Source organism: Lissotriton helveticus, chromosome 4_2, assembly GCF_964261635.1.
Source record: "Lissotriton helveticus chromosome 4_2, aLisHel1.1, whole genome shotgun sequence".
Lineage (NCBI taxonomy): Eukaryota > Metazoa > Chordata > Amphibia > Caudata > Salamandridae > Lissotriton > Lissotriton helveticus.
Genome location: NC_136064.1, coordinates 7,318,340 through 7,330,930, shown reverse-complemented (window position 1 = coordinate 7,330,930; position 12,591 = coordinate 7,318,340). Strand labels below are relative to the sequence as shown.

The window sequence follows — 12,591 nt, the reverse complement described above, 5'->3', positions numbered from 1 at the left end:
CATAATTCCGTATCCATACAAAGGCCAGCTCATATTGTCTTCCAAAATAATGTTTTATTGTTCCAAAATCCAAAGAAAAAGCAGCCAACACGTGTTTCGTAGTGCATAATTCTAGCACATTTGATTTCTTCAGGGCTCAATTAATATCTAGTCACTTGGTATATGGTTATTTCCAAGTATCAAATAAACAATAGTCCGCACATACTCCTTGGGAACCACAATTTCCGTTATACGATGTCCTCCGTTGTACAGTCCTTAGTCCTTTTCCCAGTATCTCTATTCCGTAATTAATATCACTTGTCCCCATCGGTTCGTATTCTGCACTCAAAGTATGCGTCCTCCCTTCAATTCAGAAATACTCAATAGACCCCATCACGAGTATGTGATCGCGTATCCTGACAACAGCGACCTGTTGTCAACACTGCAACCGGCGTTCTACCGACCACACGCATGTCCGTGTTTCTATGATATTAGCAGCCAGCTAACATCCTGGAATTACCTTTGATAAGTCAAAGGGAAATTTCTTCTGCATACTCATGACGTTTCTCATGAAACGAAGTCACTCACGGGCACGGGTGAGTAAAAGAATAGGCTCCATGACGGTCCTCTTCCTCCTGTGTGCACTCTACATTACCCTAGGCAACCTTTCCCCGGGAATACAGGTAACATTCCCTACATGGGACAATGCAACAGTATTGTCACATAAATAGCATCGTGTTTTAATATAATGTTGTGTTTGAACCCTTAGAACGGTACAGGGTATATTTTAACCCCTTGCATGCTTGTGACTGCCGGGAGCTGTCACGCATCACGGTGGGCTTGTGCGGAGGACGGCCCCCGGGCCGTCCGAATCCCGCCCACTTATTAAAATACCGCACAGCGCGAAAATTCGCGCTGCTTGCAAGGGGTTAAATACTCCTACTCCAAGTCCGTATATTCACTGTTTCATGTATTTCCTGCAATATACGCTTGGTGGATATGCTGTTGGTCTAATCTTGGTCCCAATACCTCTTGGGTTGGCCACTGAAAAAGTGTCTTGCCCTTCACGGCTGGTTATGCTCCCTTTGTGTTCCCAGTCGGCCCAAATGTAATCCTTCATTGCAATGTTTTTCCCTGAATAAGCGGAGGATGTGGCTTACGCATGCTGGCCACGGTTGGTCAAACAACTTTTTATAGTGTACCATCCACCACACATCTACGATGGTATTCACCCTATCCATTATTAAACCACAGTAAGGCAACTCTCCCATAAACGCCTTCACTCAAACATAAGACAACCCCATCTTCTACCTCTTCTTCATAACATTTCCACAACTACTACTACTTCCCACATCAAAACAATCTCCCAAAATGTCTCTTCTCTTTGCAGCGATTTAAAAATGCTGTCATTCATGAGTCAATTCTTCACATTTTCTAAATGATTGAAACCGAAGCATCTGTAGTTTCACTCAATTTTTTCCCCTGGTAGAGTTCTTCCCTTCTCATTTTGTTCTTTATTTTTCCCCTGCGTAAGATTACAACTTTAACTTAACTACCCATTTTTAGGTCTCGTGACCTATCAATGCGCGCAAGCGCATTGAGGGAGCGAGAATTCAAGTGCTGAAAACAATCGTGAAACCAAGGGTTTCGTTCGTGCGGTTTTCTTTAAGTTCACGTGAGCAAACAAGCACGCGCATTCACGGCCGCACAGCACATCAAAGGGCTTCGCCCAGCGTGCGCTCTGCGGCTTCTCCTCCCCTAACACGCTGGCATTCACGGCCGCACAGCACATCAAAGGGCTTCGCCCAGCGTGCGCTCTGCGGCTTCTCCTCCCCTTGTGGTAAATAAATTATTTACACTATCATAATTTCTATAGATGCAAAAAGGATCAAATATAAATGAGGAGCAGAGTCCGTGGTGTTAGAGTCAATGGGCTTTATTGCATTAACTCGAGTTAAGGGAGAGCTCCTTTCACCAAGCAGGTTCAGGAGAGTTCTGAGCTTTATTCACAGAGTATAATATTTATACATTCTTTGCATACATAGGGAGGAGCCCTCCAAGCAGAAGGAAAGAAAAAGATATGAGCATGTAGGCGTTCACTGTAATGAGTCATAGGTGGGTGGGTGCATAGAGGGGGCAGCAAGGTCAGCAAAAACTCGCACTGCCTGTTTGCGTAACTTTATCAGACTTTTACACGAGGGCTGTTTCTTTTCTGTTGGTCAGGGAGGGCCCTGGGTGTCAGAGTGACTAGCATGTCTGGTCTTATCTCTAGCTCGGGGCAGCATGCAGATTGCTCTCATCTGTAGAAGTGTTGCTGCTTCATACTAGCAAGTTGGTTTGGCCCTTCCTGTCCACCCCTTGTGTAACTGTCTTGGAGGTTTCCCTTGACATGGGCCCCACTTATCTCTGAGAGCCGACAGCAAAACTGGGCCTTATCTCTGCAGAGGGGCTTCTGCTCGCCTCCTGCTCAGGGCCGGAATGCAGCTTTATCAGGTCGACCCTTATTTGACACTGTTAAGACACCCCGGGCTGGGCCTCTTCTCCGTGACTGCTCAGCAAAATATCTAATGTGCTGCAGAGAAATGTAACATGTGCCTTTTTCAGGGTCTGGCATGGAGGGGCCTGGTGACAGAGAAATAAGGCCTCTGAATGTGAAGTAATGCAGGGGTTTTTATTCAACATGGCAGATGGTGAGAGGGTAGCGCGTGGGGGCACAAATACATATAAATATGTAATTTTCTTCACCCTAACACGCTATCTCAGCTCTCCTGCCCCCATCCGGGTTCCCTCCGGCCACTCTCTAATTACCAACAGCCACCCAATCGCCCTACTACAGCAAGAAGGATGCACTGCATTCTACGAGACCTACTGGGAACGCCAGTGCTTGTTTTGGGACTTTCTGACCATACTTCTTTGACAACTTTATGCTGCTACAGCACTTAGTAGCCTTCTGAAGGGTGAGTATATCTGATCCTGCCCATAGAGCTTCTTGTAATTTCTTTGACGTTATCATTAACATTTGATCACAAGGCACCTCTTCCTACATGATGTGTTCAGTCACAGGTTATGGCCAACACCCTTCGAATAACCACATTCTCAATTATAATAAATTTAAAATCTCTCTTGAACTGTTGACGTTCTCCCCACATTGTCCTATAATGTTTTGTCGCCATTTGGTAACCATCAAATTAAGAATGCTTTCTAGGGGTGAAACAGGTTTAACTGTTTCAAAACTGCTGCACCCTAGCAGTGCTGCCACAATGATTCTTTGCAGTACACCCACATTCTTGTAACACCTTCACATATGCTTGGATTAGATCTTGCCGCATCTCCCACTCCATCGGAGGATCACCTGACTCCAACCGAAACAGAAGATGTGAAGGAATGCTTGACATTTTCAATAAATGTGCACACAAGAAGAGCTAGTAAATAAAGTAGCCACTAGTCCAGAGTAGTCAAAGTAGTCGCCATTTAAAACCAGAAGATTCTTCCAATGCAATTGTGGGCAATCCTGCACTTTTTCAACAAAGTAACAACTAATGGTTCTCTTCATCCCAGCATAAATATTTCCTGCTCTTATACAGATATCATAAAACATAAACTGTACTTCAAGATTGCCGCCAGTGAGATCCAGGCTCCTTGTCCACTTTCAGATCTCAGCAAGAACACTGCACAAGAACACTTCCTTTCACGCCTAATGGGTTTGGTGGACACTCACATGACCAGGCTTTGTATTTTTTCACTGGCTTCTCTCCCTCTCCATGTGTTCCTCTGCGCAAACTTTAGCAGACTGTCGCTGACCATGCTGCATGTGACCTATTCTTCTGATGGCTACGCATGCTCTGTTTGTGACCGATGCACGAGGCGAAAAGAATGGTCTGCCGTACCATGCAGATACAGGGCCCTGCTGGATATTGCAGCCTTTGTGCTGTTTATACAGTTAATGACAGTGGCATGTTTTAATGGCAGTATCACATCGCAGTGGGCTAGCTGTTCACCCCGCTTCCCAACTCCTGCTGATCGCCAGTTGTGTACCTGGCCAAAATCACCACCACAAAATCCTCTAAGGACAAAGTTTATTTTAAGTAATATTAATGTGTATGTTAAAAAGTAATGCAAAGACCACGTTTCTGTGATGGTCACCCTCTCACTCAGCCATTCCACACGTTCTATCCTTCGAACCACCCAGTCATTTGCAATTTGCATTCCCCATTCTGAACAAAACATCTGTCGCTTAGGAAAATGCTTAGTAACAAAAGAGAGAGTGAGGGAAAAATATATACAGGCACTATGTGAGGTGGGAACTCCTGGTCCCCCAAGCAATTTACAAAAAACAATAGAGGAGTAACCCCTCGTGGACAGAGAGTTGTCTCTCTGATTATGAGCTTACGTGCTCTAATCAGCACAATATGACCCAACCTGTTGCTGGATAATGCATATCCTTATAGAAGACCCCTCACTCACCAACCTAGTTGGTGACATGCTTCATCATCGGGGTCCCACCCCATAGGCCGAGTGCCTATAGGGTGTTTCTCGACACCTGACTACAGTGGAGCTGGTTAATTTTCTTTTATGTGTTCAAATCTATCAAAAAATGTTTTTTTATAAAAAAGGGCCAACACTACTCACTGCAAGTATTTTATTCTTGAGTGCTTGAACCCTAGTTAAAAATAAAGTGTGGCACCTGTGCCTAATTAGGTAGGCTTTGGTGTCATAAGTAGTGTTAAAAAATATATATAAAAATAGCAAAAGTGTGCTATGTGAATGTGAATCTTACAAAACTATTGGTTAAAAAGGTCTACATGTTTCAACCCATATATTTATTCAAGGGTTTTCGTCAGGACCGTGGTGTTTTGAACTGGGTGGTCCGCTCTCGCTAAGGAGCGTCCTGCCCTAGTTCAAATAGGAGACCGCAAATTGCGGTTTCATGAAAAAGAGGGTGCGTTTTTCCTTTTTTGGGAAAAAAACCTGTAAGAAAACAGGAAGACAAAAAACAGGAAGGGGTCACATACTAGGGTAGACAAAACGAATGTACCACATTTAACGCATAGGTTTATGATCGTTACCCCAATCATATGTGGGGTCATGCCAGCATTTTAATATCAAGTGTAGGGTTCCTCTATTGCGGTCATGCAACAGTACTACAGTGATAATTGCCGGATTGTGCCTATTCAATCAAAGGACCGGCGCCAAAAGGAGAGGTGTCGAACTGATTTTGGCGTCAGAAAATATTGTGTGTAAAAACACAAGGGGCCGATATATAGGAGAGTGATCTATATCGTGCTGCGACGTGAACGGCTGCCAAGAGTTGTTTGTGAGCAGTCGTGTCATTGCCGCCATAATTCATGGAAGCGACTTGTTTTGTTAAATGCTTACGCTTAGATGCGGAACTACCGCTTCATGGGCACCAGCGTTACCAAGACGACAAGAGTCCGTCTCCTGTAAAATAAAGAAAACATATGCCAAGTGTCAGCTGTGCGCTAGCTGAATTGTGGCGTTTGAGTACAGCCTCTGGGAACCTGCGATCAATCATTTCCGCGTTCCGATCAGCCCGTGTTTACTTACTTGCAACTTCTGATCGTCAGACCGAAAACCTACTTGGTTCCTGCTTGACGTGCCCCGTGGAATGACTCGGGTGCCTGTGCGCTGTCGGTAAAGTAAACCTGCTCGCACTTCCTGGTTGGGCGTGGCCGGGTCACGTGGTCTTGACACGTGGTCCGGTAATGGCCAACCAGGGTGCTTTTATAGACAGGGTAGAAGGACTACTCTGTCAGCAGCATTCATTGTTTATATCGCTATGGTGATAGTATTTTATTTATGTTTCAGAAATAGACGGACATAATCAAGTTACATCGAGCAAAGAAGCCAAAAGCGTGTCAAGACCACGTGACCCGGCCACGCCCAACCAGGAAGTGCGAGCAGGTTTACTTTACCGACAGCGCACAGGCACCCGAGTCATTCCACGGGGCACGTCAAGCAGGAACCAAGTAGGTTTTCGGTCTGACGATCAGAAGTTGCAAGTAAGTAAACACGGGCTGATCGGAACGCGGAAATGATTGATCGCAGGTTCCCAGAGGCTGTACTCAAACGCCACAATTCAGCTAGCGCACAGCTGACACTTGGCATATGTTTTCTTTATTTTACAGGAGACGGACTCTTGTCGTCTTGGTAACGCTGGTGCCCATGAAGCGGTAGTTCCGCATCTAAGCGTAAGCATTTAACAAAACAAGTCGCTTCCATGAATTATGGCGGCAATGACACGACTGCTCACAAACAACTCTTGGCAGCCGTTCACGTCGCAGCACGATATAGATCACTCTCCTATATATCGGCCCCTTGTGTTTTTACACACGATATTTTCTGACGCCAAAATCAGTTCGACACCTCTCCTTTTGGCGCCGGTCCTTTGATTGAATAGGCACAATCCGGCAATTATCACTGTAGTACTGTTGCATGACCGCAATAGAGGAACCCTACACTTGATATTAAAATGCTGGCATGACCCCACACCTGGATCATATGATTGGGGTAACGATCATAAACCTATGTGTTAAATGTGGTACATTCGTTTTGTCTACCCTAGTATGTGACCCCTTCCTGTTTTTTGTCTTCCTGTTTTCTTACAGGTTTTTTTCCCAAAAAAGGAAAAACGCACCCTCTTTTTCATGAAACCGCAATTTGCGGTCTCCTATTTGAACTAGGGCAGGACGCTCCTTTGCGAGAGCGGACCACCCAGTTCAAAACACCACGGTCCTGACGAAAACCCTTGAATAAATATATGGGTTGAAACATGTAGACCTTTTTAACCAATAGTTTTGTAAGATTCACATTCACATAGCACACTTTTGCTATTTTTATATATATTTTTTAACACTACTTATGACACCAAAGCCTACCTAATTAGGCACAGGTGCCACACTTTATTTTTAACTAGGGTTCAAGCACTCAAGAATAAAATACTTGCAGTGAGTAGTGTTGGCCCTTTTTTATAAAAAAACATTTTTTTATAGATTTGAACACATAAAAGAAAATTAACCAGCTCCACTGTAGTCAGGTGTCGCAGCACACCCTATAGGCACTCGGCCTATGGGGTGGGACCCCGATGATGAAGCATGTCACCAACTAGGTTGGTGAGTGAGGGGTCTTCTATAAGGATATGCATTATCGAGCAACAGGTTGGGTCATATTGTGCTGATTAGAGCACGTAAGCTCATAATCAGAGAGACAACTCTCTGCTTAGGAAAATGCATCTAGGTGTACATTGGTATGTTCATGTAGACTTGTAAAGACACAAGTTGTTAGGACAGCTTTGAAAACGTGCACTTTAGCAACAAAAGATGTTTTAAAGCTACATACGCAAATCGAGGCCTTTTGTCCACCTGTTTGTCTCGCTTCCAGATGTTAGTGCATCACTGACCATTCTTTAAAATTGCTTTGAGTTATGTGTTTGTCCCCTAAAATCTTGTGTTTGCCTCAGCTTCTGAAACACTTGGGCAGAGGTTGGTGGTGGTGAGGCAAAGAGGCGGTGTCCGATTGTTGCCAGAAAACATATGAAAAGCAAGTTGAAGCAAAGGTTTCATCCTCTGTGTGATTCTGTAACCACCGTGGCCTGAATAGTGTCATCCTGTGAGTTTCTATTCCCACACACACACACACGTGGTGTTTTATGCAGCGGGCGCCAGTTACACAAACCTTACGTAGTGCAGTTTTGTTTGGTCCAGCCTTGAAAATGTGGTTAATGCAAAAGGCATTCATTTCACATGAATTAAACATTGAGCGAGAAATGGAGATGAGAATCTTGCTTTTCCTAATGTGTACTTATTTTTAGCAGGCAGAACTGTTAAATGCACTCATGTAGAAGATGTGTAAGACTTGTATCTTGAGGCTAGCATTGATATTTTTTCACTTTTTTTTTTTTTAGATCCGTAATGATGATGCCATCTGCACAGATTGAAGAGGAAACGAATACCAGATCTGCTGTTCTTGTCGCCAGCTAACCACACCTGAATCTTCGTCTGTTGCCATGGAAACTTGCTCGAGCAATGATGGCAGAAAGGCGACCATTGAAACAAAGCCTGTGTTCTGTGAAGTCTCCGACTCCGGGAGCCAAGCTCAAGCAGCAGGTCTGCTCGCGGACCAGGCTGAGGATCCTGCGCTCCCACCTGACCAGCCGCTCCCAGGAAAGCAGAAGAAAACATCGTTCAGGTTCTTTGGGGTACGCAAAAGTATTTGCACCCTTCCAAATTTCTTCAGTAGTAGGACTAAGAGCTCTGGAAAGGGAGCCTTGAAGAAGAGCCTCTGTAAGAGCAAGACCCACGACTGCATCAGTGACGTCAGCTATGGGCAAACGAGAAGAGGGCCTTTGGAGAATATTTCCAACGGAGAGACCGCGTTGAATTCGCACGAGCATCGCGGCTCTAAAACGCTTCCAAGCTCTCAGAGTGCACACTTGGGAATTCAGGCCGGTGCCAATCTTGACCTCAACCACCCAAGAGCCTCGTCATGGACCAGCACAGAGGCTCTGGATTCCAAACCGAAAGAAGACAAGACTTTATCTTTACCCAAAGCCAAGAAAGGCCTAAAAGGACTGTTCAGTGGGATGCGGCGACACAAAAAGAGCAAGGCACATAATTCTGATAAAGACCAGCTGGAGTTGAATGTATTGCCAGCGGGCGTAAACAAAAAGCCAAGGATCGAGCCAGCTGCTCCCCAAGACATAAATGCTCTTAATCCAGTGGACAACGGTCAAGTTGCAGTGTTGATAGAAAGTCCAAGTAAAAAAATTATTTTGAGCAAAATAAACAAGCACTTGGACATTGATGTTGTTGGCAAAGAATTAGAGTTAAACGTCGGTGCAGAAACGAGGTCCGCACATAAGCACACTGTAGAAAATGTGACCGCAAATGACAGTAACCATGTAATCCTGGACGCAGTCCCTGCTTGTGCCAAATTTGATGATGGTAGCATTCCAGAAATTATTCCCTCTGATGACCAGGATACTGAACCAGTATCGACACCCTCGGAAGGACATATGAGCCTCTTATTTGATGACGTTTCCTCTCTCAAAAGTTTTGATTCCTTGACTGGTTGTGGAGACATCATTGCCGACCAAGATATTGACAGCATTGCTGACAGCACAGTGTCTGTAGAGCGTAGTCGGGAACTGACCAAAAGGAGCTCTTGTCTTGTAACCTATCAAGGAGGAGGTGAAGAAATGGCAACTCCAGATGAGCTGGGAGATGAATACCTGCAGCATTTGTGGGAGAAGGCTGTCGAAGGGGATGCGAGCCATGACCGAGGGTCTGACGAAAGTTATTTGGAGGTGCAGAATGTTTCAGACCCTGCCCCTCCTCTTCAGATGGAGATGACTCCCCTCTGTGCTGAAGCCAGTGTCATGGACGCCGCAGACCTAACACCGCAGAGTGACCACCAAGGTTCTGCACCCAATAGTGATGAAGGTTATTTTGATTCAAACACCCCAGGGCCTGATGACGACACAGGAGACAGCGTCAGTCATGACTTTAAGAAGGACCGTCTTCCCAGAGACAGCTATAGCGGGGACGCCCTTTATGAGTTTTACGAGGCAGATGATAGCCTCATGAGTCCCCCTCTTGGAGGAAAATCCTTGTTTAAAAATGAGGCATATTGTCCAGAGCTTTTTGACCATTTTTTAGACCGCAACTTTCCAAGTGATATAAATTTGATGCAAATTATTGGACAGCAAATGGGTGCAATGGAAACAGAGGAAGAAAGATTAGCTGTAATTCAGAAGCAGATTCTGCAGTGGGATCAGAACAAGGAGCCCATTTTTAAGAAGAGTGAATATGCAAATCAAGGACCATGTATCAAGCAAAATGCTGAATGTAAAAATAGAACAGCTGCCTTGCTTGGCAGAAAACAAAGGTGCCTTAATAGTGAGCAAGTGGGCTCTCAACACTCAAGCCGAACTAGTGTTAATGATGCTTTTTCAGATTCTGGAACTGAGCATCCATCTTGGAGAGACTTTCAAGAGCTGTCCATGCCTTGTTTGAGCAGGTTCTATAGTGAAAGCTCTGACCAAAGAACACTGTCCAACGGCCATGTTCAAATAACGAAAAGTGGCTGTAACTTTGATTTGGATGCTGACGACGTGGCATTGGGCACTAATGGCCATAATGGTTCAGAGATGCATCTGAACGCACGAAAAGCCCACCCGGGAAGCAGCTTGTCAAAGGAACCTGATGATGGCGTGGTTGACGCAAGTCAAGACAACAATTTGGAGTGTGAGCAGGCAGTGAGCTTTAGTCAAGCTCTGGTGGACTTCACCAGCAATGGTACATTGTTCTCTAGTCTCTCTGAAAGCCTGGGGAGTTCGGATTCTGGTTCCTCATTTACTCAGAATCTCACCACCCTTCCAACGATGGTCAACTTTGACATAGTCGATGTTGAAAATGATGGGGAAGGTGAATTTGACCAGCAGATTGAAATTAGCGCAGAGGAAGAGATCAGTGCATCATTTGAAGACTTTGAGAGCATTTTTGTGCAGAAAGAATCTTTTGCTGAATGTGACGAGCAAATGTTTCGCATGGACACCCAAGGCACGCTTCAAAGCTGCGAATGGGGCGTGTCCAGTCTTCCCCGCCATCTCAGCCTCTATAGACTTGGCTCTTCGATGCCAGCACCTTTGTCTATTAACCGGCGGAGTCGGTCACTTGACACAGAAAGTTTGGAATTCGAGCTTGCCAACATGCGCCTGTCAAAAAGTGGCCTTAGGTCGTGTGAACTTCCAGTAAAAAGGGGTGGCAAGAAAGATGTTCTGTCCTCTGAGCTCAGTAGCAGCGGGGAAAGGGCCCCGCCGTTTTATGCAGAAGGTGGGGAAGCGGCTGCTAAGTGGTTGAGGTCACTACACTACAATGATGATCTTTCTCCAGAGGCTGAAGAGAGATGGGATATGGCTGACAATGGTGACGCTTCTGTTTGGAGTAGTGGCTTGCATACATCTGTGCCATGTGAAAGCGATCCGCAGAGGCCGGACAGAAGGCTTTTTCAGGGGAGGCCAGAGAACAGAGCGGCTAGTAACCAGAGCCCTAGACAGATGGTGAGACCGTCCAATTTACCTCTCTTGAGAAATGGCAGGCAGTCCTCCGAGGTGCCTGGCTCCTACCAGTATTATGCAGACCAGATTCAAAAGAAGCTTGACCGCGAGCTACATTGGGAAGAGCAAAAAGAAGATTGCCCACAGTTCTGCTTCCCTAAGTCTTCTGACAATGTAACAAAAAAATGTAAACCTATAGGCATCACCCAAGCAATGCCTCATTTCAACCCAAATGGCACCGAAACCTTAAAACACTCTGCAAATTTCGCTGAGCGCTATGAAAGCCCTCAAAAAGTTATGCAGAAAGGAAGAATAGAGCATGTTAAACCTGTGCCTGCTTGCTGGACCGATGACTGCAGCGAGTATCGCTCCAACCAAATGCTTTCTTTTACTTTTGGGAGTGCAGAAGGCGTCTAGCAGACCTTGCTGTCTGCAGCAATGTAGGAAAATTTGTCTAAATAGATTTGTTTTGCCTTTACTGTAGTGCGCTTAGCCATAATGTATGAGGATTGTATTTTTTATACTGCGGTATATATTTACACACTCAGTTGAACGGCACTACCAGTGTGTGCTTCTGCAAGTTGCGCATGCACCACAAGGTAGCTACCCTCACCGCCGCGTCAAACACTTGCGGCTGCGCAGATATCCAGGTGATGGGCCATGCTGGTCTTTTATATACTTCCAAGTTATACCAGTCCAACATGATCGCATCTAGAACTCCCTTGGTTGTGCTGCACTTAAAAATTGATGTATGTGTTGAGCTATTTCAGCTCATAGCTGTAGATACATTATAGCAGGTTGAGTCGATTTTCTTTGGAAGGAAGTTTCATTATTATGATATGAGTAATGTATTCTTTTATTTAGAATACTGGACGTTAATAAGCAGCCTAAATTAGGCTCTGTAGTGGATTTTTTTTTAAATTGTATGTTTTTTCTTTGTTTCGGCCAATTGAATGCAGCAAAGGAAGAGGAGGTGGAGCTAGCACTGAAGCATAAAACACTAGAGCGCAAGAAGCGTGCACAGAACTTTACACTGTTCTTGTTAATGTTGTCATGCCATGTTTTACACCAATCACCAAAGACAAGGGTGTCTCTTCGTTTTTTTTTGTTTTGTATTTTATTTTATTAAAATATATAGTTGACAGGTTGAAGGTCTATGAGGGCTCACAATATTGTAACACAATTCCACAATACATATCGAGCGGACAGTGCACACCTTTGTAATAGTGTACATTTTGGTGCTGAATGGAAGGAATTGTTTGTCAATAAATCTTTTTTCCATTACTTTGTGAATGTGTTGTTCATAGGCAGACCTCATTTTCAGGCAGCCCCACAGACCTTTGCCATTTATGGTTTTCGTGAGATTCTTGTGAAATGCTGAATGTGCAGAAGGGATCATACTTCCTGCTTACCGACACGTCAGCCTCTGTACATCAGTTACTCATTCAATGGCGTGAAAAGGTAGATTGTTTAAATCGAATGACATTCGTACTAACCCCTACCCTGCAACAAAGGAGCCAATTTGTTTTCCATTATTA

At 44.8% G+C, this 12,591-nt stretch overlaps 1 protein-coding gene across 1 annotated transcript in view; it reads left to right on the top strand.

The window, feature by feature from the left end:
• Nucleotides 1-12,337, top strand: part of AMER1 (APC membrane recruitment protein 1) — a 63,212-nt gene extending 50,875 nt beyond the window's left edge. The window contains exon 2 of the mRNA XM_078640105.1: nucleotides 7,901-12,337. Coding sequence (XP_078496231.1) covers nucleotides 8,003-11,470 — 3,468 coding nt within the window. The 5' untranslated portion in view covers nucleotides 7,901-8,002 and the 3' untranslated portion in view covers nucleotides 11,471-12,337. The remainder of the gene's footprint in view (nucleotides 1-7,900) is intronic.
• The last annotated feature ends 254 nt before the right edge of the window (nucleotides 12,338-12,591 follow it).